The sequence below is a fragment of the Marmota flaviventris genome, chromosome 2 (genome assembly GCF_047511675.1).
Source record: "Marmota flaviventris isolate mMarFla1 chromosome 2, mMarFla1.hap1, whole genome shotgun sequence".
In the NCBI taxonomy this organism is placed as follows: domain Eukaryota; kingdom Metazoa; phylum Chordata; class Mammalia; order Rodentia; family Sciuridae; genus Marmota; species Marmota flaviventris.
Genome location: NC_092499.1, coordinates 118574373 through 118601442, shown reverse-complemented (window position 1 = coordinate 118601442; position 27070 = coordinate 118574373). Strand labels below are relative to the sequence as shown.

The following is a 27070-nucleotide window of genomic DNA, read 5'->3' as shown; positions in this document are numbered from 1 at the left end:
TGGAAGATCTGTCCATTGGCGAGAGAGGTGTGTTGAAGTCTCCCATGATTATTGTATGGTGGTCTATTAGACTCTTGAACTTGAGAAGAGTTTGTTTGATGAACATAGCTGCACCATTGTTTGGGGCATATATATTTATGATTGTTATGTCTTGTTGTTGTAGGTTTCCCTTGAGCAGTATGTAGTGTCCCTCTTTATCCCTTTTGATTAACTTGGGCTTGAAATCTATTTTATTTGATATGAGTATGGACACTCCTGCTTGTTTCCAAAGTCCATATGAGTGATATGATTTTTCCCAACCTTTCACCTTCAGCCTATGTATGTCTTTTCCTATCAAATGCGTCTCCTGTAGGCAGCATATTGTTGGGTCTTGTTTTGTGATCCATTCTACTAGCCTGTGTCTCTTAATTGGTGAGTTTAAGCCATTAACATTTAGGGTTATTATTGAGATATGGGTTGTTCTTCCAGCCATATTTGTTTATTTATGTTACTAAACATGGTTTGTTTTCCTCTTTGATTATTTTTCCCCCCTTTACTGTCCTACCTCCCACTGTTGGTTTTCATTGTTATTTTCCATTTCCTCTTCCTGTAATGTTTTGCTGAGGATGTTTTGAAGAGATGGTTTTCTAGCTGCAAATTCTTTCAACTTTTGTTTATCGTGGAAGGTTTTAATTTCATCTTCCATCCTCAAGCTTAATTTCGCTGGATACACAATTCTTGGTTGGAACCCATTTTCTTTCTGTGTTTGAAATATGTTATTCCAGGATCTTCTAGCTTTCAGAGTCTGTGTTGAAAGATCAGCTGTTATCCTGATTGGCTTACCCCTAAATGTAATCTGCTTCCTTTCTCTTGTAGCTTTTAAAATTCTCTCCTTATTCTGTATGTTGGGCATCTTCATTATAATGTGTCTAGGTGTGGATCTCTTATGATTTTGCACATTCGGCATCCTGTAGGCTTCTAGGATTTGGGATTCTGTCTCATTCTTCAAGTCTGGGAAGTTTTCTCATATTATTTCATTGAATAGATTGCTCATTCCTTTGGTTTGAAACTCTATCCCTTCCTGTATCCCAATGACTCTTAAATTTGGTCTCTTGATGTTATCCCATATTTCTTGGATGTTCTGCTCATGGTTTCTTAACAGTCTTGCTGAGCTGTCTATGTTCAAGTTGAAATACTTTATCTTCATTGTCTGATGTTCTATCTTCTAAGTGTTCTACTCTGCTGGTAGTATTCTCAATTGAGTTTTTAAGTTGGTTTATTGCTTCCTGCATTTCTAGGATTTCTGTTTGTTTGTTTTTTATAACCTCTATCTCCCTGTATAGTTGATCTTTTGCTTCTTGAATTTGTTTATGTAATTCATTGTTGAAGTGATCTTTCATTGTCTGATTTTGCTGTCTGATGTCTTCCTTGAGACTCCAGATCATCTGAAGCATGTATATCCTGAATTCTTTATCTGACATTCCATCTGCTGCAGATATTACCTCTTCTAACGTTGAGTTGACCTGCATTGCTTGTGGTCCTTTCTTTCCTTGTCTCTTCATACTGTTCGCATTTCTTTCTGCTTGGTGAAACTGTTGTGCTATTGAATTTTCCCCCTATATATTTATATTGGTCTTATATAGTTGCAAAGTCTCCCTCGCAGGCACGGGCGGCGCCTCTGCCCCTCTGCGGGCCGCTAGGCTTGTTCTGTCGTTGGTCGCAGTTCTGCCTATTTTGCAGGCGCAGGCAGCGGCACTGCCCCTCTGCAGGCCTCTGGGCCTGTCCTGAAGGTGGGTCGCAGGTCCGCCTACCTTGCAGGCGTGGGGGGGGGGGCGGCTCTACCCTTCCGCAGGCCGCTGGGCCTGTTCTGTCTGTCAGTTGCAGGTCTGGCCTGTTCTGTTGGTGGTCGTAGGTCCGCCTACCTTGCAGGCGCGTGGGGCAGCTCTGCCCCTCCGCGGAATTCTGGGTCTGGTCTGCCGGTGGGTCACAGGTCCGCCTACCTTGCAGGGGGGGAGGGGGCAGCTCTGCCCCTCAGCAGGCCGCTGGGCCTGTTCTGCCGGTGGTCACAGTTCCGCCTACCTTGCAGGCGCGGGGGGGGCGGCTCTGCCCCTCAGCAGGCCGCTGCACCTGTTCTGTCAGTGGTCACAGCTCCGCCCACCTTGCAGGCTTGGAGGGAGGGGGCGGCTCTGCCCCTCAGCAGCGGCTGGGCCTGTTCTGCAGGTGGGTCGCAGGCCCGCCTACCTTGCAGGCGTGGTTGGCAGCTCTGCCCCTCCGCAGGCCACTGGGCCTTTTCGGTCGGTGGTCACAGTTCCACCTACCTTGCAGGCGCGGGGATGGGGGCGGCTCTGCCCTTCAGCAGGCCGCTGCGCCTGTTGTGCAGGTGGTCACAGTTCCGCCTACCTTGCAGGCGCGGGGGGAGGGGGCGGCTCTGCCTCTCAGCAGGCCGCTGCGCCTGTTCTGCCGGTGGGTCGCAGGCCCGCCTACCTTGCAGGCGTGGTTGGCAGCTCTGCCTCTCCGCGGGCCACTGGGCCTTTTCCGTTGGTGGTCACAGTTCCGCCTACCTTGCAGGCGCGGGGGTGGGGGCGGCTCTGCCCTTCAGCAGGCCGCTGCGCCTGTTGTGCCAGTGGTCACAGTTCCGCGTACCTCATAATCAAATATTGAAGAGGGTAAAACTGCTTGTTTCTGACTTTTGGGAAATACCTTTAATGAGTGATAATTTAACATTTTATGGGAAAGTTCACATTAATGCAATTTGAAAGTTCAAAGAGAAGTTTATCCCTAAAGACCAAGTTACAACAGAAAAAAAAAAGATTAACTTTAAGGTATATCAGAGAACAAGAATCACAATCACATCTTCATTCCAGTTGCTAACCTAAACACAGTTTATGATTTGCATCAACCTGATCCATCTATTGCACTGTTTTGCCATTAAAATAATAGCAGAGATATAAATTGGAACCTGTCTATCACAGGCTTATACATTAAATAAACAGTGCACAGCTTATACAATGATTAAATAAACAGAGAATCTTCTCATCATATATGCATGTATTTGCGTACACAGCACTATAAGAGAAATCTAAAATGAAACAAAAAATGTTAAAAGAACTCCATTGAGACAAAGAAAATATGGTATATACACACAACAGAGTTTTATGCAGCCATAAAGAAAAATGAAATTATGTCATTTGCAGGAAAATGAATGGAACTAAAGACCATAAGTTCAGTGTAACAAATTAAACTCAGAAGATCAAGGGGAATATGTTTTCTCTCATACACAAAAGCTACAGAGGAAAAAGGAAAAGAAAGGTGGGGTGGATCTCATGAAAATCAAAGGGGAAAAAAAAGAAAATCAAAGGTAGCTCAGGAGAGGAAAGGGATGAAGGGGTAAAAGGTGGGAAGGGAGGGGGAAGTGCTGTGGAGTGATACTGTTGAAAGTATATTGTTACAGTATGTGCATGTCAAATATGTAACAACAAATTCCATCATTATGTACAACTATAATGCACCAATAAAAATGTGGAAAAATAATAAATGAGAAAAGAACATTAAAAAAATAACTCCATTGAGAATAGAGAAAAGTATTTCAAATATACTTAGCCTAAAGTAAATTATATCTGCATGAACAGCTAAAATAGACTATACTTCATACTGTAATGAATTAGATTATGTACTTAAGGGTTTTGTTTTCTGCTTTAAAGACCCCTCAAAAAGTGTCATAGCTGCTGGGCACAGGAGCACATATCTGTAATCCCAGCAACTCATTAGGTTGAGGCTCAGGGATTGCAAGTTTGAGGCCAGCCTGGGCAACTTAGCATGACCTCATCTCAAAAACTAAAGAAAAAGGACTAGGAGTGTGGTTCTACCCATGGGTTAAATATCCAGTGCCCCCCCCCCCAAAAAAAAACAATATCACAGTTTTATATATTGGCCCAACCTGCTGATTTATGCCTTTAAAAATATGCAGAATTACTAAGTAGGCTATTAACTGCTTCCCCATTGACTCTTGGTAGCTAAAGAGTCTCAAATGTATTTCAACAAACTTTTGGAGTATATTATGCTAACAAGCATGTTCCCACTACGTACTCATTACCAAACTGTAAAATTCAGCTTTTTAAATTATCTTCACAAAAATGCAGAGTCTTAACAGTAATTAATGAAAACAATTACAAGAGCAATAACCCCCAGACCTTCCCCATCCCAGCACCCCCAAAGTAACTTCATATACATGGTGAATTTTCTTTTAGAATCTACAAAAATGATCTCATATACCAAAGAATGAGGCATGATTTCCCTCCTTTTATCACATATCCCTAAGATTACAGATCATGAAAGCAGCAGTCTTTTTAAACCCAGCTCCGAGAGTTAACTTATATATCTACTAAACATACTTTCCATGCAATTTAGGAGTAAGCAAGCTCTTTATGTTTTTAAAATTGCCAATCCAGGACTCTTGATTAGTATTCTTTCTACAACAGATAATCTTAGGACACTTCTACAATATGTTCAAAACATCCTTAAAAATTTCCCAGACTAAGGGCTGGGGCTGTGGCTCAGTGATAGCACACTTGCCTGGCTTGTGTGAGGCACTGGGTTCAATTCTCAGAACCACATATAAATAAAATAAAGGGTCTATCAAAAACTAAAATAAATACATACATTTACACACACACACACACACACACACACACACATATATAAAATTTCCCAGACTAATAAATCCTACAAAAATCACCAATTAGACCAGAAAGTAGATATTCCCATTGGCACACCTATCCTACCTAAGTATCTACAACTCTCACAGTCACCTCTGCTATCCTCATAGGTGCTTTCTTCTATTCATTCACAAAGCCCATTTAAGCTCCCAACAGTCCCAATATCCAAATTGTATTTCTAAATCATGTAAACAAATACCTTAATGTATTAATCAACTACAGTGTTATCGCTAGCAAAGTGAGATGCACTCTATATTCCACACCAGCAGGTACCTGAACTTAATTGCCTAGCTCAGTGTTGTTGGCTTAACCATCTCTAAGGAGCTTGGGACAGTGTCCGACACATTGTAGGTGAGGGATAAATCCTAAAAATAAATGAATTTTAATACTACTGGGCCTCATGCTCAATCATAACTTCCTCAAACTCCATAAACCACTAAGCTGAAAACTGTCTTCACTCTATTTGTCTACCTTGAATCATATTATATAAATAAGCCATGGCGCCTATGAAAACTATGTCTGTTACACAATAAAATTAAGCTTTTGTTTTTCAAGGACAAGAACAGACACTGACCCCAAGGTAGAAATATGTACTTATAAACTGGTGCTTTGGAACAAACAAGATTCTATTATAGAAGAAAAAAAGGACATCAGCTTAAAGGTTCTTCCTCCAAAGTCTGTACAATCTACAAAGCATATGACATATAATCCAATTCAACATAACCACAAATACACAAATACTTTTCTGTATCTATCAGTCAGTATAGAATGGAATATGCTATAGAAATTAGTGCCCCCCCCAAAGCGGGTTTATTTCTTGTGTACACACCCATCTATCCTCACTCTACCTGTCTTCACTCTCTACCTCATGCTGCCCATAACTCTCAGTATAGAACCTAGGCCAACAGAGAAGTTATATCTGCCAAAGGAAAAGAACAAGATGAATCGGGCGCTGGCTCTTAAAGCTTCTGCCCATGAACTTCTGCTCAAGATATTTACTAACCCTACTTAGATTTCATTGGCCAAAACCAGTTATATGACACACTTAACTTCCATAGGTAAGATATTTGTTATCTAAATATATTTGGTGAATACCAGTAATAACTACCACTTTATAAAAGACATTATCTGGAATTAGATACACCTAGGAACAAATCCCAGCCTTGCTGCATAGAATAATAATTAATTTCCTTATCTGTAAAATAAAAATAGTAATATCCACCTTATAGCATTATCTGATAATCTTCTAATCTTCTATGTGTGATCAGATGCTTAGCAGAATGCCTGATTTTGATTCATTCATTCATTCAATAAATATTTTGGGGCCATCTGCCAAGCACTAAGCTAAATATTAGCTTACAGTAATTATGCACTAAAAAGGGTTATTTCTATTAGTCCATTTTATGTAGTTATATTAAAATTCCCAAGGCTGGGTACTTTATAAGGAGGTTTTATTTATGTCATATTTTGAGAGGCTAAAAATATCTACAACTCTAAAGATCAGGTGGCTCCCCTTGTGGCCTCTGGTGAGGGTCCCCAGCCACATTATAAAACAATTGAGAAACAGAAAGAAAAAATGGCTAACTGCAAAAAGGACCAAGCATATGGGATGACCTCATCTTAGTTTTCATGAGAACCTACTGGGTGAGACAAGCATTAATCCCTTCTGGGACTGGTGCCCCCATAGCTTAATTACCATGCTCTAGACTTCAACTGTTAAAGGTAACATCACCTCAACAACACCACACTGGGCACCATGCTTCCATCACATCAACCTCTGGGGAACATACCCAAACCATATCCAAGCCATGATACTATTATTAGAAATGCCTTTTGGGGCTGGGGTGTGGCTCAGTGGTAGAGCGCTCATCTAGCGCGTGCGAGGCCCTGGGTTCGATCCTTAGCACCACATAAAAATAAATAAATAAGGTATCATGTTCAACTACACCTAAAAAAATTAAAAAATAAAATAAAAAATAAATGCTTTTTGAGTTCCAATTAGGAATTCCAGGAATGTCTTCGTTTCTTAGTAGTCTCCAGATTCAAAAGAAAAAGATGTGTACAAACTGCCAACTATCAATTTTTTCCTTCTTATATGCTAACAGAACCCCTGGCTTTTCACTAGACACATGACCTCAGGGAATACAGACTGCAAACATCAGCTGTCTATGTAGCTAGCCTGGCCATGGGTCTAAGTTCTGGCCACTATGTTGTAGGAGGAAGTGTCACATGGTGGCCTAAGAAAACTTCCTTAGGAAACTGTGTTAGTTTTTTATCACTGTGACCAAGATATCTGACAAAAACAATTTAGAGGAGGAAAAGTTTATTTTGGGCTCATGGTTTCAGAGGTCTTGGTCTATGGTTGGCTAACTCCAATCTCTGGGTATGAAGTAAGGCAGAAAATCATGGTGGAAGAGTGTGGCAAAGTAAAGCAATCAGCTCATGGCAGCTGGGAAGAAGACAGTGAAGAGGAGCCAGGGGGACAAGATATAATTCCCCCAAATACCCACAGAGATCTATTTCCTCCAGCCACATTCCACCTGCCTACAGTTACCACTCAGTACAGTAGTCCTTTCAAATGATTAATCCACCAAATGGATAAATCTACTGATTAGATTATAGCTCTCATAATCTAATCATTTTACCTCCTGAATTAACACAGGCGCTTTTGGGGACACCTCATATTCAAACCATAACAGAGATCACAAATGTGTACCCTGCATGTACTTCATCTGCTCCTCCATAAGATGTCGAATATTAATTCTGTCTCAGACTATGAGACCATAGCCATGCATGACAGAAGAATAAAGTGGAAGGAGCCTCAGTTCCTGACAGTGGACTGTCATAAGAGCTCCGGATTAACGTGAAAATAAATGGCCATTTTACTTAATTGTTGTTTTACATTTTCTGTCACTAACAGCCAAATTTAATCCTAACTAGTATAAAATATAACCTAACTCTTAAAAATAAAGCTGGGCACAGTGGTGCATGCCTATAATCCCAGTGGCTCGGGAGGCCGAGGCAGAAAGATTTTTGAATTTAAGGCAAGCCTCAGAAACTTAGCAAGGCACTTAGTAACTCAGCAAGACCCTATCTCTAAATTAAAAAAAAAAAAAAAAATATATATATATATATATATATATGTGTGTGTGTGTGTGTGTATGTATATATATATATATATGTGTGTGCATATATATATATATATACACACACACATATATTTTATATATATATACACATATACACACACACACACACATATATTTATACATATATATAAAGTGTGACTCAGTGGTCAAGTACCCCTGGGTTCAATCCCCAGTACCAAAAATAATAAATTTTTAAAAATAATTAATTAATTAAAGCATGCTCCAGGAAAGAATAATAATTCTTAATGAGACTTCTACATTCTTATGAGAGAAGAAACTAACATAGGAAGTAGCAGCACAGAGCACAATGAGGATTGGCTTAAATAAGACTGGAGTTTTTTAATCAGTTCCACTTTCTACGTTAACCTTTGGTAAGCTATTTAAACTTAGCTGGGCCTCAGCTTCTTGTCTATAATATCATAAGACATAAAAGATTTGTGAAAAATAAATGGGAAGAGGTTTAAGAAAATATAAATTGCATAGCATTTTAGCTATAACATCAGTACTACCTTGTTAATTGTTCCCTCTTTCCCCACCCTTCCTTCAGAATTGGGCATAAGAACTGGCTTCAGTACAAAAGAATCACATGAGAGCCACTCCAAAGGCTCTGATTCAGTAGGTCTAGCCCAGGAACCATGAAGCTGCGTTTCCAACAAGCAGCCCAAGAGACTCTGATGAAAGAAGTCTGCCCACCTTGGGTACCTGGTTCCAGCGAACAGGTCCTACCTATTCTTGTAATCCTGCAACTTGAATCCTCTAATACAATCTTGGCTGCTTAGCAATGTTTCAATCAACATGGACCACATATAAGACAGTGGTCCCATAAGACTATATCACCAAGTGACATCAGAGTGCCAGGTTGAAGTGTAAAGAGGAGAAACCCAGGCATGGCCTGGCAAGGTCTCCCTGAGTTTAGAAGACAAAGCTGAAAATTCAAGGAGGTCAGAGAGGCTAGAGTTTGCAGGACAGAATACCAGATAGGAGAGAGTGGCATTCAGAGTGAACTTCAGATGCTTGTAAAGCTCCACCCTTCAGCTGAGTACAGATGAGCATTTATTTGTGAGGAAACTCAGAGGCTGAGGAAAGAATCGACTGAAAGGATTTAAAGAAACAATCCCTAGCACTCACACAGGGTAGGGAATAAAACCTGTTCTGATCACCAAGTACAAAAAAGCCTCTTAATTTATGGGGCACTGAGTGGAATAAAGAGTTCTGCCTCAGGAATGGGGAAAAAAATTAGCCCTAGACCAAGTACTGCTCTGGTCCCACCTGACACAGTTTAAAAGCAAGACTTGAAAGGATCCAACTGTTTCCAAGTAACCTATCCCAGAAAAAAAAGCTTAAGAATATTTATAGGAATACAGAAATATCCTGTACCCAACAAGGGAAAATTCACAATAGGGATCCAATCAAAAGTCATCAGGCATGCAAAGAACTATTATTTTAGTATTTTAAAGAGTAATTTCCTTGGAATTTTACTGAATCTTAAATTTTCCTTATAAACAAAAACAAAATTGTCATCTTTGTCATTTTCACCCTGTGTGCTAATCTCAAAATTCCTCCTCCACATCATTTCACTGCTATTCCCCATATGAAATATTAACACTTCTAAGGCAAGCAGCATAATAATTAAAAGCGCAAGCTTTTGAGACAGGAAAACCAGGATCTGAATTATTTCTTCCCAACTTATCTCTGTATTCCTGGAAAAGCCATTGAACCTCTCCATGTTTTAGTTCATTTATCTGTAAGATGGATATAATAATATTTGCTTCACAGGGCTACTGTAATAAATAAGCCAAAACAAACAATAAATAGTAACTATCATTTCATAATATCACATTATCATAAGAAAAGTTACCATACACACATGCAAAAACATTTACTAAGTGCCTATCATTTGCTGGGTAGTTTACAGACACTAGGCATACAAAAGGGAAAAAAAGAACCCAAAGTATATCTTATGTTGAACCCACATTTAAAAGTTAAGTACAAACTTCATATTCTATTTCTTCATTTCTAAGTAGGGCAATTATTTTAAGTTCTTCCTATAAAAATTAAAGAATTATTTTTTTCTCTTTGAAAGGAAAAATTAATCTTAAGAAGTTGTCAGGTTCAACCAATTAGGGCATGTCTGAGGAATACTTGGAACCTGAAAAACATGGTAAAATTTTAATTTAAAAGCAACCTGCAATTAACATCACCTTTCAAAATTATTCTCAAATTAGTACACTAAATTATATTTAGACATAAAATACATAAAATGGACCAATCTGTTATTATGATAATCATTTCAGAAAGGCTGGGCCAACAGATGTAAGGAACAAAAATCAAGTTCAAGTTTGTATTTCATTTGCTCATTCCACTTAAATGACTTCAGATGGTTTAAATATTAACCGTATTAATAAAATATCTGCATATTCACTATGAATCTGATTAACTTACCCTAACTCCATAAATTAATTTTATTAGATGGCTTCCCACTTCATCCAAGGTCCTCTAGACCCCCATTGCTCAAAGCATGGTCCTCGAACCAACAGCATCAGTGTGACCTGGGAGTTTGTTAGAACTACAGAATCCTATTCCCCATACCAAATCTATTCTGACTGAGTCAGAATTTGCATTTTTAACAAAATCCTTAGATGATTTCTATGCACAATACAGTAAACTGTTGTGGGGTATTTTTTTCTCACCTTTTTTTTTAACTGTCAGAAAAGTTTATTTGTTTATTAATAAGAATAATTCAATTCAGAGAAGTAAATTATATATATGCTAGATATCAATATATACACATATGTGTGTATGTGTGTGTGTGTATGAATCTTTACATCTCAGACTTGATCTTATCCCTCAACTAGGACTTCAAGTCTTAAAAGTCTTGTTATACTATTCATTTTTTTTCTCTTGGGTTGACATTTTTGTCTTAGCATGTGGCCAGTGTGATGAAAGTCTTCTCTATAATTAAGCAACTATATAGTACAGAGCCAGGAGAAGAGATTTTCTCCATAATTTGGGGAGAAAAAAAGAAAAAATTCAAAATAGGTTTATCCAAGGTTGAACCCGAAATTTCTTTAGAGAAAAAAATTACAAAAAAATTTACCAGAATGATTCTATCCTCCACTATAATATATTTCTGTGCTTTACCTAACATATATTTTTACTGCAGATACCACATAGTTTTAAAATAAGAAATTCACATGGGACTTGAGAGAGTACAGGTCTTTAGATGGCATCATTTTTATTATTATTACTGCACAACAGTCACAGTGTCCATAAAATAGAACAAATCTTATTTCTCTTTCATTTTAAAAAATGACAAACCTAAGCTGAAACTGATCACAGCGGGCAGGATGGTTCAGCCCAGATTCAAAGGAAGGTACAAATGTTCAGTTTTCAAAAGCTCTGCAAAAGCCAGCTTCATCTCTTGTCACTGTGGCCATGGCTTCATGCCAAACATTTGAAAACTGCTGAAAAGTGCTATTCCTTCTAAACAGTTATGAAGAGCTTTGCAAAGGGAAACAAATGTAATAACAATCAATTTCTTAAAATGGTCAAATGTCCATGGCTTCTGGTTTGCAATGTAAGAGTTACCCAGCTTCAGAGACAGTGCACCCAAACCAGATGTCTTAGAAGAAAGGGTTAAAAAGTTTTAAGTTATTAAGAAACCTATTGGAGCAGTCTCAAAAGTTAAATGTCCTCAAACAAACACAGCTTTGTTATAAGATTCAATTATAGATCCATCATCCTTGAATTTAACTCTTTCTCATCCATTTTTGTATTTTCAGACTATATCATTTTTCAGTACACAAAGTTCCACGAGAGCACAACTAGGTATTTAATGTTTTTTTTAATAGGTCCATTGATTTCAAGCTTTTAGGAGAGTTCTTTATTCTAATATTCTAGAAAGTGATGCCCTATCTCTACTCACATTCAAAGCCAAACCTCTTAGAATTGTCTATGTACTTTGACTTCATTTCCTCACTCTTCAGTCCACTCCTATTGGCTTCTACTCCCTTCACTCCACTGAAGCTTCTCTTGGCAAAGACTGTAAGGGCCATCATGGGGCTAAATGCAATGGACATCCTTTAGTCATTATTTTCTTCATTTTGCAGCATCGTTCAACAAAGTTAATCAGTCATTCTCTCCTTGAAATAACTCGTTAGCACTGATGAACCTTTATTTTCCTGGGTGTTTCCCAACTCTCTGTCCCTTGTCAATCTTCTTTGGGGGCTATAGCCTCTCTACCTGACCTACAGATGTTGGACTACCTTCGGGTTTGGTTCTGGAATCTCATGTGACCCCAGGCTATAAATATCACCTTTATGCTACTAACTCACACCTTCACATCTTTAGCCCAGATCTGTCTTCTAAATCCAGAACAGTATATTCAACTACCTACAGTTGGGTGCTTAATAAACATTAAACTCAATGCATTCAAAATCGAAGTCCTGGATCTTTCCCTCACTGTTTCTCCTCCATTGCTTCTATTTCCCAACAGTTTACCAAGTTGCTTCTGCCAGAAACACTGCAGTTCTTTAATTTCACCACTCACAAACAATTCATCATCAAATCCTATCATTTTTGGTCTCTAAAATACATATCCAATTTCCCCATCTCTACTGCCATCCCCAGGTCTAAGCCATTACCATCTCTGGTCTACAACACTGCAACAACATTCTATATGATCTACCTGAATCCACTCATACTCCCCCACACTGCAGCCAGAGTGATCTTTGAGATGAAAATGCTCCTGCTTAAATCTTTTCAGTGGTTTCTTATTGGTTTTTAGATAATATTCACAAGACATCTGCCTGCCTCCCCAGAAAGCCTCACCTCACGCTATCATTCCCTTTGTTTCCTAAACACCTATTGGCCTTCTCTCTAAACATTATAATGTTGAGATTTTTTTTTCCAAGTGTGGAGCCTTTCCGCATGTTGTGTCTTCTACCTAGAATATCTGTTTTCTTCTTTTACTTACTGTTGTCCAAAATACACAAAACATGTACACACATGCACACGCATCTTTTACAAGGTGTGTGTCCATAATCCAAAACCCCAGGGTCCACATCAAACAATCAATCAAACCAAGGTAACTGAATGACAGGTAATCGATGGTGTTAAAACATACCACCAGACCAAAAAATAATGACAGCAAGCCCTCAGAAAACTTAATATATACTAGGCACCATTTTAGGTAATTGATGTATATTAGTGATTTAATTCTCAAAACAATCCTATAAGATAGGACTGCTATCTATTATCTGTTTTCTCTCTGTTATTAAGATGATATTAAGATATTCTTATTTTAGGATAAACAAGATACAGAGGTTAAGTGGCTTAATCAAGTACATGGAGATTAGTGGCAAAGTTTGAACTCAGGGACTGGCAATGTGGCTCAATGGTAAAGCAAGCATTTAGCATGCAGGGCAGGAAGCCCTGGGTCAATACCTGTTGGGCCAGGGCTCGGCACACACATATACACGGCACATAGAAAGCTAAAATTCAAATTTAGTTCTGTGTGAGTGCTTGAGTAACAAAGAGCATGACAACTTGGTTATGGATGATTCAAACTTCACTTCCATAATTTACATAGTTATTTGGATATATATGTCCTCCTCTAAACTAAAAACATCAATGATAGAAGCCATTTATATCTTGCTCATTGCTAGAACCGTAGCACCCTGAATAGAGTCTAAGCATATGTCTGAAGCTCAATAACTTGTTTAATATAAGAATGTTTACTATTCCCTTGCATAATTATTTTGAGATTATAGTGGATTCCAATTATGCTTATTACTACACACACATCTTATGTAAGCTGTCGGCCTGCCCATTCCTCAACATGCCTGTCCTTCTGTGTCCTCTCCTCCTATCTTTTGCGACCACTGGTCATGATACTGCCTCCTCCGGGGTGTGAGCAGGCAGCCATGCCTGAATTTTGGCCTCACCTTCCACGTGGTGGAAGCGCTCTGCTCAACTTCTGAGCCAGGACCAGGTGGCTCTCCGGTACCCAACAGCATGAATCGGCCATACCGCTGCAGTGGCCACTGTGCAGCTTCTCCTCCCGGAAGGCCAAGGCCCAAGGCCACTTTTCCCGCCTGCGCCATGTCTGCGTCTGTCACGCATAGCCTGCTGGGACCTGCCAATCTGTACAGCTAGCCAATCAGAAAGCGAAGCAATCCAAGACCCACCCTTCCCCTCAGCAGAAGCCAATAGGCAGGCTCAGGATGCTCTCCTAGAGGGTACTTAAGGCCTTAGGGTCTCTTTTCTCCATACGTGCCCAGCAGAAATGATCTCGATTTCTGTGATACTTATATGATAGTAGGTCTTGCGGCTGCAGCAATGGAATGGGGCCCTTACCTTCCCTCAGGCAGCCCATGTCACTGTCCAACAGCTCTGACTCTTGGGGAAACTGGCTGACTCCTCGTGACTGCTGTACCCTGGCCAAGCCCCATCCCTGAGGCTGCCTGTACAAGGGTTTCCCTCTTTGCAGCAGCCTTTCAGATGACAGTATTCCAGCCTCACCATAACAGCCCCAGTTCTACCAGCCATTCAAGGAGTGGATTTATTTTCTCATCATTTTGTTCCCCCTGTAATACTGCCCCAGACTGTCATTTTTTTTTCATCCCAAGAAAGGAGCAGATGGGTAGGGGGCGGCCCGCAACAAAAGCAGCAGGTACAACTAAACGACATTTCTGTGTGATTTATAGTGGACCAAGCACTTCTACATCTGTTATTTCATTTACCTTCCAATAACCTTGTGATGAACTGAAGAAGCAAAATGGGGAGTGTTACCCCCGTGGAATAGAGGGAGACAAAATAAGGTCCAGAGAGTAGACGTGATTTATCCAAGGTTACACAGTGAGTGAATGCCAGAGCCAGTGTAGAACTGCGAATTCCACAATTTCTCCCAAATGTCAGCCCCAACTTGCAAAGAATTTAGGCATTCAGAGTCTGTGTCAAGTCAGAAGCAAAGTATACAGAGGGTGGCGGCTATGTTAACCAAATATAAGATAAAATACAAACTATTTTTTAAACTATGCACACCAAAGTATATTAAATGCATAGACAATGTTTGGGAAGGTGGTAATTTATTCACTCTACAAAGCATCATGTATCCACAGTGTGCAAATAACTATGTCAGTCAGCATCTGGTTATAGAAAGAGGTAAGGTATCCATCTCACTTCTGGGACCTCAGGATCTAATAGGAAAACAAAACAAGGTACAAACACTTTAATGATACCTGACAGTTCATGAACTCTAAGGATTCAGATAAAGTAAAAATCTACCAACTGGGAATGCAGTGGTATTTGAGTTAGGACTTGAAGGGTGAGATTTCCCAAGGGATGGATGAAACTGGTATTCCTGATGCAGGGGGAGGTGAGGAGCAAAGTTGCAGAGATGAGGATAATGACATAACTAGAAAGAACATAAAGCTGTTTTTTAAGAAAGAGGGGATTACAAAGTTGAGTTGGGGAAAAAGATTATGGAACAGCAGCTAAGGAGCATGGATTTCTCATGGTGGGTAGTGAGAAATGTGGAAAATATGGACAGGGGAGTGACACTATCCTAGTGGTAGTCCAGTTAATTGCTCAGTGGCATATGGAATAAGTTGGATTAAAGGCAAGGGGAGTTTGTTATCTTATCTTTTCATTAGTCCAGCAAAGCTTACCGAAGGAGTCAGATTTCAGAAACTTCTTCTGAAGGTCCTTAAATGACACAGCAACACTGTACTTAATATAGTAGGACATGGTTAAAAGCTTGGTTGGAATCCCAAGTCTGTCACTTGCCAGCTGTGTGACCTTGGAGAAGTCATTTAACTTCTCTGTAAAATAAGGTTATTAAGTCATTAATCTTTCAGAGTCATTGAGAGGATAAAATAAGAACATACATGGGAAAACACTTGGTAAATTGCAAAGTAGTACATGTGTTGATACTTTGTGTTTCCAGGGTTAAAGTGACTTTCCATGGGCTTGCTATAGGAAGGGAGGATGGGAATGGGAGCCTGACATTGGGTCTCAGAGGCACTCACCTTCCAGGTCCAGGGCTGCAGCTGCTGTCAGACACCCTTCACAGGAGCAGATGGTGCTCACAGTTGGGACCCTGTCAGTGCCCAAGGACACCCAGGGCCCTGCTGGGTTCCCACCTGCAAGCTCTCTTCCTAGACAATGCACCTGTACTCAAGCTTCTGGGGCCACCAGTGTCTGCCAAGAACAGGTAATGTCTGCAAAGGGAGATATGATAAAGCCACTGCTCAATCCACGGAGACTCATACAAATTTATAATATTAACAACCCTTAAGGGGACCTAAGCAATGTACAAGACACTGGGGATACTGTAGAGAATAAAACAGAGCTTCTGCCCGCCTATAGCTTACACTGTAGGGGTGGGATGGGGTGGGGGAAAACACTTAACAAATCACTTCATATTTTTAATGTTCAATATCTGTTCTTTTTTAAAAAATGAACTGTAATATTTATTAAGGTACAACTTCATACAATACAAAGCACAGTGCTGGGGATATAGCTCAGTTGGTAGAGTGCTCACCTCACATGCACAAGGCCCTGGGTTCAATCCCCAGCACTATAAATAAATAAATAGCACAGATCTCAAATGTTCAGCTATGAGTTTTTTAATGGTTTTTATTTTTTATTTATTTTTATTTTTTAGTTATAGTTGGACACAATACCTTTACTTTTATGTGGTGCTGAGGCTCGAACCCAGGGCCTCGCACATGCTAGGTGAGTACTCTACCACTGAGCCACAACCCCAGCCTCAGCTATGAGTTTTGACATTTATATACACTCATGTAACCATCATACAAAATAAGATATAGAGCATTTCTAAAACCCCCCAAATTCTCATGTAAGTACCTCCCTTCAGTTAACCCCCGACCCAACAAGGACAACCACTGGTCTGATTTTTATCACACAGTTAAGCTTTCCTGTCCTGGGTCTTTATATTTGAAACCATACAGAATGTACCCATTTATATCTGCTTCTTTGCTCAGTGTAATTTTTTCTTTTAACTCCATTCATTTTATATCAATTGTTCATTCTTTCTTTTTTAAAAAAATATTTTTTAGTTGGTGATAGATCTTTATTTTTTTTTATTTATACATCTTGCTGAGAATCGAACCCAATGCCTCACACATACCAGGCAAGTGTGCTACCACTGAGCCCCAGCCCCAGCCCCTGTTCATTCTTTATTAATGCTGAATAGTATTCTAGTGTATGACTGTTTCACAATTTGCTTGTCACCTGTTGGTGGACATCTATATCATTTTCCAATGTGTTTTTATTTAAGCTGTTATGAACATTCTTGTACAAGTCTGTTTTGTAGATATGCACTGGCATTTGTTTTCAATAAGTACATACAAATGGAATTTCTGGGACCTAGAAAGATATATATTTAATTTCTTATTTCTTATTTTAATTTTAATTTCTTATTTAAAAAAAAAAAAAACTTCCAAAGAGTTCTCCAGTAGTGGTTGTACCATTTTGTACTGCCATGAGCAAAACATGGGAGTTCCAGTTGTTCTACATAGTGGGTGACATTTGCATTGTCATCTTTAATTTTAGCCACTCTGGTGAGTGTGCAGTGATTTCTCATAGTGATCTTAATTTGCATTTCCCTGATGATGAATCATGTTGAGTTCCATTTCAGATGCTTATTGGCCATTTGTGTATCTTAGATTGTGAAATGTTTTCAAATCTTTTACCATTATTTATTTGTAGAAATTCTTTATATATTTTAGATACCAGTCCTTTGTTAGATATTTATAATGAAAATACTTTCTCATTCTGATTTGCCTATTCATTTTCTCAACAATGTTTTGCAAAAAGCAAATATTTAATTTTGATGAACTGCTTTCTTAAATTGTCAAGGTTTTTTTTTTTTTTGGTTTTTTGGTGTGTGTGTGTGTGCGTGTTACATTCTGACTAAAAGAATCTTACTGACTCTAAAGATGTACACATATTCTTTGAAAATTTTCTTCTAGAAACTTCATGTTTTGAACTTTTACATCTAGGTATATGTTCCTTCTTGCTTTTAATTGTGTGGAATGAGGTAAGGACAGATATTCAATACTTTCCATATGGATAGTCACTTAATGTATAATAGGATCAGGCTTCAGCCAACTACTGATGGAAATTGGCATATAAATATCCCAGTTTCCTCACTCCTCAAGTGGAGTAACCCTGAGATTTATGTTATATCCTGTTTTCCAGAATACCCCAGTGGGATTAAGCTCCACATGGTAGGGGTTTGGGGGGGAAGTTTTTAAATTTGTTTCCTAACTTACCTTCTTTGCCTCCCTCCCCTACCAGTTTTCTTTTGATCACCTCTTAAATGAATTACTTGCACTTGAATCCTTCTTCCAGGATCTGCTCCTGGGGAAGCATAAACTAAGATGGTAAAAAGCAAGACCAACAGTCCTTGCCCCAGAAGATTTAGATTAATATAGTTACATGCAAGCTCGTGGTGCAAAAGGCATTCAGAGGAGGAAGAAGTCATTCTCACATCCAAAGAAGACCCTCCCATGCCTTGCTGATAAGCAGTAACAGAACAACATGTGTGGTCCAAACTAATAAATGGCAGATGACTCTGAGCTAAAACATCTGTTATCAGATAGGGGGGAAAAAACTGGCCCCTGAAGTTTAAATATAAAAAAAAGTATTTACTTCCCTAAAAATTTTTTTCATCAAAAATCATTTTACTGTGTAACTCTCTTTTGAAGGTGATAATCAGCATCATTTCAGGAAGACACTGCAGAACTGGTTTTGAAACCCTAGCATGTCTCTTTCAAAGCAAACTAGGGACCCTAGCCATCCATAGGCTATTGAGTCAGCAAAGGAAATGATGGCTCTTGTTTCCTTGGATCTCCTAGGTGACAGAATGACAGAGGAATCTGCACCTTCGCTCTTCCTCCTGTGTCCCTCAGCAATAGCACACAGAGTGGTTGAGAACTGCAGAGCACTGTGGGGGGACTGAGGGGTTTTCCTGATTGCATCAGTGAAGCCAGATGAGCTGTCAGACCTGGGGATGCTGTGTATAGAGGGGTGTTCCCATGGAACTTATACTCACGCTAGAAAGCAATTATTTTTGCTTTCACATACAAAAACAGCTGCTCCATTGCAGGTAACTGAAGGGATTTCTATGCAATACAGAAAACCAACTTGTCCACAGGCTGCTGTTCATTGGCATAACATGAAAAGAGATTAATGCTGACTTTTCCCATTTATTAAAAGCACAGAGAATAATAAGCTAGTAAATATTGTTTGCCAGATGGTAAATTTGGGAACACACTTTACAAAGGTAGGTTGGCATCAGAAGTAAATCCTACAGAAAGACTAGGAACTCACACCTTGAAGAGAGGGATCGTATTTGATTTATGTTGGGATCTCGAGTTCCTGGCACAGGGTAGGTTCCCAATTTTTCTTTCAGTGAAAGGACTGCAAATGTTAAAATGAGAGAAAAGGGGTGATTTGAAAATCATTTTACATGCATAAAGGACTAACACGGGGAAATAGTTAATAACCCTTTCTCGTCTTTATATCCTCATGCATTGATGCTAAAGTTAAAGGAGAAAATTTTGTGTCTCAAAACCTTAATCTGGTAGTTGTGGAATGTCTAACCCTGACAGTTATAATTACATGGTCAATACAGGAACGTGGACCCCCTAGAAATCTTTTCTAATTTGATGCATCCTTTATTACATAGTTTATTGCCTGACCCTTGAGAAATCATTTAGCCCACCTCTGTACAGTGAGGCTGCGAAATTTGCAATTTACCCCTCAGAGGACAGATGAAAGCATCCTAAAGAAAAGACTTTGTGCTGGAGAGTGACTCAGCAAAAGCATTTTGAGTTTAGTTGCTGGGAACCCTTTGAATAATTTAGCCTGAAGCCATTGCGACTATACCTCTAGCTGATGTTAGGTTAGAACTGTGTGAACTTGGGAACTCAGTTTAGGGGACCTTTGGGAATAGTTGGGGATGCTTACACTGTTTCCTCAACTTAAAGCTTTGCCTCTGAGGGCATCACCATGTTTCAGAATGAAAATCCTTTCCCAAGAGATAATTCTAAGGACAAATTGAGAGACCCAGAGGAAGAATGACTTCTGTTTTGTTTTGTTTTGGAGTGGTCATGTCAGTTTGACTAAACTGTTCATTCATTTATTCAGCAAAGATTTCTTGGACTGAATAGGTTTCAGGTCTTTTCTTGAAAATGCTTCTGGGTTGATAGAGGAACATACACGAAGAAAATAATTCCTAGCATAATATGAAAGATGCTCAATAAAGATAAGAACCAGGATTGTGTTGGTGCAAATGAAGAGTGATAAACTCAAATGAGCAGTTAGGAAGGTGTACAAAAGGGTAGATAATCTCTTTTATTTCTTGTGGTAAAAATCATCATAATGCAAAATTCATTATTTTAACTCTCCTAAAGTGTAAAATTGCGATGTATACTCACTACACTGATAATGTGGTCCAACCATCTCCACTATCTAGTTACAGAATGTTTCCATCACCCCCAAAAGAAACCCCTTGTCTATCAGCAGTCAGTTCCATTAATTCCCTCTCTCCAGCTGTTGGAAACCACCAATTTTCTTTCTGTTCCTATGAATTTACCTATTCTGAATATTTCATATAAATGGAATTATACAATATATGGCCTTCTATATTTGGTTTCTTTTACTTAGAATAATGTTTTCTTGTTGATGATTGCAGTGCCAGTGCTGGAACCAGGGCTTCATGCATGCTAGGCAAGTGTGAAGCACTCTATAGTGAGCTACACCCCCAGCCCAGCATATTTTATTTTTTAGTTGTCAATGGACCTTTATTTTATTTATTTATATGCAGTGTTGAGAAGAGAACCCAGTGCCTCACACATGCCAGGCAAGCACTCTGCCACTGAGCCACAAACCCAGCCCTCCACCCCCAGCATGATATTTTTAAGGTTCACTCATGTTATAGGGTGAATAAGTATCCATTCTTTTTAATGGATGACTAGTATTCCATTGAATAGATATACCACATCACATTTATCCATTTCTCAGTTGATGGACATTTGGATTATTTCCACATAGGTGGAGATTCTTGAATATCACTTTATTTATTTCAGGATAAAAGTGGCTTTGTTATTCTCTGATGAAACAAAGCAATACAGACTTTGAGGCAGCATTGTATAGTTAATTTCTCTCTTCAATAACTTCTCTCCAGATACATAGCAATGACAGGTCAAATATAAAAAAAGATAACCAAAAGGAGAAAACTGGGATCAAAGACAGGACAGGTATCTCTGGAACTAGAAATCCACAGTTGTGTGCAAAAAGGAATCCAGGGTCATTCTAGGTTCTGGCAGAAAAACAGGAAACAAAGAGCTCCATACCAGACGTGGAATAGAATCAGGCCCTCGGCAGGAAGCCAAGGAGCTGGAGTGGATACCCCTTTTAGGCTGCCACCCTACTGCTCGGTGTAGTTATTTCCAGGAACACAGAGGCTGAACGAGACATGTTGATAATGGTATGAGCAGAACCTGAGCCAAACCTCCTACAGGGCCTGGGACTGACTGTCCCCAGTGCGGCAGCAGAAGGGGTATTCTGAAACAGCTTATAGAACTTAGCTCTGGACGGGCTCTGGAGGACATGAGGGAGGCAGTAGTGCACTACTCCACTAATATAAAGTAAAGAAAGATGGAAAAATATAGAAAGCTTCCCACTTAAAATGACCCTGGAATTCAAAAGTCCAAAATGGGAGGAAATACAGTTCCAGGAAAGATGAACATCAGAATCAAAATAGGAATACGAACTCATTTCTCACAAATTAATTGTATATAACAGACTAACAGAAAGGCTTTAAAACAACCAATACTAGTATGACCTGCAACAACATAGTAAATAACATAACATTGAAAAAAGAAACCAAACACACATGAGTGCATAACACATACTTCCAATGCTGTAATGTGAAAAAAAAAAAAAGCAGGATGGAGGTTATACTCAGAGGAGAGCCCAAGGAGATTCAGGAAATGTTATATTTCTTGACTTGTGTGCTTGCTACCCGGCACCCTAACTTTGCAAAAAGTCTTATTTTATGTATAATCACTACTCATCATCCACTGATTGTGTACTTGCAAATTTACCTACTCATTAATATTTATTTGTAAACACAAACCAATACTTAGTGAGCTTTGTGGCCATCTGTAGATGTATACAGTGAGGAGAAACATTTGAGTCATCACACATGTTCCCAGCTGAGGTCAGATAAAATGACGCTCTGCCCGGTTGTTTCAGCTCTCGTATTGTCAACCCATGTCTTTTTCACAGTCTATTTAGCACTATGTTGTTTGCGGGGAGGAAGGGATTATTTGCTTGTTTCTTGCCTTTGTGTGTGTGTGTGTGTAAACGATTCCATTGTTTAAAATGGACACCGATCACAGTGCTGAAGTGTGGTCTGATGTACAAGACTGTGATGTGCCTACAGAGGAAAGTGTGTGACAGTGAAATCTTATTCAGGCATAAGTTACAATGATGCTGGCAGTAAGTTTGATGTCAATGAATCAACCACATAGATACTAAGCGTGGTGTCATTAAACAGAAGCCCATAAAACAAGGTCATGTGTGGCTTGGTTGATGATAATGTGACCAGAGGCCTGTAGGAGCCTGATCCTATTTTTTGCCTGGAGCCATGGTTCAGCTGTCATTCATTCAGTGTTCGTGGTGATTTTACAGAATATAGCTTTTGCAAATGACGAGCAACTGCATAGAATTGTATGTTTCTTTATGATGTTATACTTCAGCAGCATATAAAAATAAGTAAATAAAATAAAGGTCTAAAGTATTTAAAAAAAACTATATGAGGAAAGGTAACTGATAAAGAAGAGCAGAGGAAGCTGCAGCCTGGAGCATTCAGGGGGGAGGAGGAACCCTGGAAAAAAAGCCAAAATGTCAGCAGAGATGGCTGTATCTCCAGAGGGCAGGAGTTGGGTGAGAGGCTGAAAACAGATGGGTTAATTGAAAGTTTATAAACAGAACATCCTCTCAAAATGTGAGGGTAAAACCCTAGCCACAGGGCACCTCTCCCCAGGCAGAGCATCTTTGCAGAAAGAAATGATATAATTCCCATTTATGTGACATTGGAGACCACTCAGAGGAGAATCAAACTTCTTGAAAACCTAAAGCAAAACTTTTTAAAGCTCAACGTGTTGTATATCTCCAGCTTTTCAAATGCCTCATTTTTAATTAAAAACCAACAATAGATATTAGACATAAGATAAAAAAAAATCTCCACTACAAAAAAAGGAGCAATAAAAAGGATAAATAACACAAGTGAACACAGATAACATAGAAGAAGAAAAAAGATAATTAAAATCTTCAGTGAGAAATGAGAAACTATACATCTATAAAACAAGAACAGGTTGCTGTGAAGAAAAAAAAAGAAGCAATTAGAAAAAAAGGAGTGCTCAAAGAAAATTAAAAGTATATTGGACAAATGTAAATAAAAGAACAGTTGGAAAATAAAGTTGGGGTTTTCTCCTAGAAGCAGAACCAAAAGCCAAAGAAATAAAGCACATAAAAGAAAACAATGATCTCAAAGTTCCAGTGAGATCCTGCTAACCCCTTCTGATCTAAGTAGGTCATGAAAATTTGAGGGAGTTAAATTCCTATGAGGCAGTCAGTCTTTGGCCAATAGAAGCTAGAAGCCCATGGATAAACGTTTTCATTTTCTGTTCCTGGGGCAAATAATTCTGTGGTGCATCCATGTGGTTCCCAAAGGAATCTCTAGTGGGATCAAAACCCACAAGAGTTGCCTAAAAATCCCAGCAGCTAGAGAGGCTGAAGCAGGAAAAACACAAATTCAAAGCCAGCCTAAGCAATTTAGTGAAGCCCCAAACCTCCATCATGTCAGCTTAGGAAGTGAATTCCTCAACAAGACTCCTAAAGCGCCAGAAGTAAAATCAAGAATCAGTAAATGCGGGTTGGGTTTGTGGCTCAGTAGTAGAGTGCTTGCCTAGGACACGTGGGCACTGGGTTCTATCCTCAGAACCACGTAAAAATAAATAAATAAAATAAAGGTATTGTGTCCATCTACAAATATATATATATGAATCAGTAAATGGGGTGGTGTCAAACAAAAAGCTTCTTCTCAGTAAATGAAACAATCAAGAACATGAAGAGAAAGTCTACATAATGGGAGAAAAATCTTTGCCACCTGCACCTCAGAGCGTTAATCTCCAGGATACATAAAGAACTCAAACATAAAAAACTCAAAAAACAAACAAGTTGGGCATGGTGGCGCACACCTGTAATCCCATCAGTTTGGGAACCTGAAGCAGGAGGATCATGAGTTCAAAGCCAGCCTCAGCAAAAGTGAGGCACTAAGCAACTGAGTGAGACCTGTCTCTAAATAAAATACAAAATAGGGCTGGGATGTGGCTCAGTGGCTGAGGGCCCTTGATTTCAATCTCCAGTACCTCCCCCAAAAAACAAATACCCAGCCAACAAATGGGCAAAGGAACTGAGCAGGCACTGCCCAGAAGAAGAAATATGAATGGTCAACAAATATATGAAAAAGTGTTTGACATCACTAGCAATTAGAGAAATGCAAATTAAAACTACACTGAGATTTCATCTCACTCCAGTCAGAATAGCAATTATCACAGATACAAGTAACAGTAAATGTTGGTGAGGATGTGGGGGAAAAGGTACACTCATATACTGCTGTAGGACTGCAAATTGGTGCAACCACTATGGAAAGAAGTATGGAGATTCCTCAGAAAACCTGGAATGGAACCACCATTTGATCTAGTTATCCCACTCCTCAGTTTATACCCAAAGGACTTAAAACTAGCATACTATAGTGACATGGCCACATTAATGTTCATAGCAGTTCAATTCAAAATTGCTAAATATGGTACCAACCTAGGTGCCCTTCAACAGATGAATGGATTAAGATAAGTGGTATATATACATACAATGAAATATTATTCAGCCATAAAGAAGAATGAAATTATGGCATTTGCTGGTAAATGGATGGAACTGGAGACTATGAGTCTAAGTGAAATGAGTGAAATAAGCCAATCCCAAAAATGTATATTGTTCTCTCTGATATTCTGATATTCAGATGCTGGCTCACAATAGGCTGGGTGGAGGGGAGAAGGAGAGGAGTGTCACCAGATTGGGGCAGGGGAAATGGGGAGGAGGTAGGGGGAACAGGAATGGGAAAGACAGTAGAATGAATCGAACATAACTTTCTTATGTTCATATATGAATACATGAACAGTGAAACTCCGCATCACGTAAAACCACAAGAATGGGAAGTTATATATCATGTATGTATAGTATGTCAAAATACCATATACTATCATGTATAACTAAAAAGAACAAATAAAAATAAAAAAATAAAAACAATTTAGCGAGGCCCTAAGCAACTTAGCAAGACCCTGTCTCAAAAAGAAAAAAAAAAAAAAGAAAGAAAGCTGAAGATGTGGCTCAGTGGTTAAGCACCCCTGGGTTCAATCCCTGGTACCAAAAATACAAACAAAAATATGTGGCTTGAATGTGGCCCATTCTGTACATATCCTTGGATTGGCTTCCCTTTTTTCCTCTTTCACTCTTCCCAGTCCTCCCACCTCTGTTTCATGAGATCACTTTCAAATTAACGGTAGTTGGCTGTCTATTTTCCTGGGTTCCTCATCTGTGGATTCAATTAACCATAGATTGAAAATAGATTTTTAAAAGTTGCATCTGTACTGAACATGTACAGACTTTTTTCTTCTTATCCTTTCTCCCTAAACAATGTAATATCACAACTATTTACATAGAATTTACATTTAGCTATTATAAGTAATTTAGAAGTGATTTAAACTAACTATATGGGAAGATTGTGTAGGCTAAACCCAAGTATTAGACCATTTTACACAAGAAACTTGAGCATCTGTGGATTTTGTTATCTACAGGGATCCTGCCACCAAATGTCAATGGGGACCATGGAACCCCTGGACTAGATCTTTTTTAAAAAACCTTTTTATACCTTCCTTTTGTTTATTTAGAGTTTGTTGTTGTTGTTGTTGTTGTTGTGCTAGAGATTGAACCCAGTGCCTCACACGTGCTAGGCAAGCACTCTACCACTGAGCCACAGTCCCAGCCCTGGACTCAGTCTTGATTTATGCTTTTAGAGGGAATTTAAGATAAGACAAAAATTCCAAAATATTTCATTATTACAAAAAAATCCTGCTAAAAAAAATCCTACTTTATTCTTTTACACGTTTCCTGTGACCATCCATGTGTGAGTTATTCTCTGGGGTGCAAATCTGAAAGTAGAACTCTTTAGTCACATAATGTGTGCATTTTCAATTTCATTTGAAATTGACAGGTTACTTTTCCATGTAAATAGTCTAACTTACATATTGTCCTCAATGTTGAAAATTCCCATTTCTTTATATTCTCTTTAGTGTTGATATGGTCTGATTTTATACTTTGCCAATAACATAGAACCTCATTTTATTATTTTTAAATAACAATATTTATTTGAATGCTTATAGCATACCAGATTCTGTTCTAAGCATTTATAATGAGCTAATACCATGTTTTTATTAGTGCATTATGGTTGTACATGATATTGGGATTCATTTTGAAAAATAGGAATGCTTCACGAATTTGTGTGTCATTGAGCAGGGGCCATGCTAATCTTCTCTGTATCATTCCAATTTTAGTATATATGCTGCCAAAGCAAGTGTTCATTATTTTTGATGTGCATTCCCTTGATCACTATCAAAATTAAGTATTTTTATATGTTTATTGCTCATCTTATTTTCCCCTTATGTGAATTGCTTATTCATATCCTCTGCACATTTTTTTTGCTTTCATCTTTTTCTTATTGATTTACAGCAGTTTTTCAGATATGCTAGGTACTATTCCATTATCTGTTAAATACTCTGCAAATGTTTTATCCCAGTGTTTTACTTGTTTTCTAATTTCTCCTATGATACTTAGGGCTTGTTAATTTTTTAACGTAATCAAATTATTTTTTCCTTTTATTGTTTGAGATTTTTTAGTATAATTTTTCGTGTCTTGTTTAAGAAATCCTTTTTTGTGTGTAGAGTTTTGTTATTTATTTATTTATTTTTGGCACTGGGGATTGAATACAGGGGCACTCAACCACTGAGCCACATCCTCAGCTCTTTTTGTGGAGACAGGGTCTCGCTAAGTTGTTTAGGGCCTCGCTAA

At 38.8% G+C, this 27070-nt stretch overlaps 1 protein-coding gene and 1 pseudogene across 2 annotated transcripts in view; both read right to left on the bottom strand.

The window, feature by feature from the left end:
* The window catches only part of Rec114 (REC114 meiotic recombination protein), a 110841-nt gene extending 96894 nt beyond the window's left edge, over nt 1–13947 (bottom strand). For both annotated transcript variants that reach the window (XM_071608456.1, XM_071608457.1), the window contains exon 1: nt 13789–13947. In XM_071608456.1, coding sequence (XP_071464557.1) covers nt 13789–13947 — 159 coding nt within the window. The remainder of the gene's footprint in view (nt 1–13788) is intronic.
* A 12529-nt stretch (nt 13948–26476) lies between these two features.
* LOC114085131 (U6 spliceosomal RNA) lies at nt 26477–26576 on the bottom strand (annotated as a pseudogene).
* Between the last annotated feature and the right edge of the window lie 494 nt (nt 26577–27070).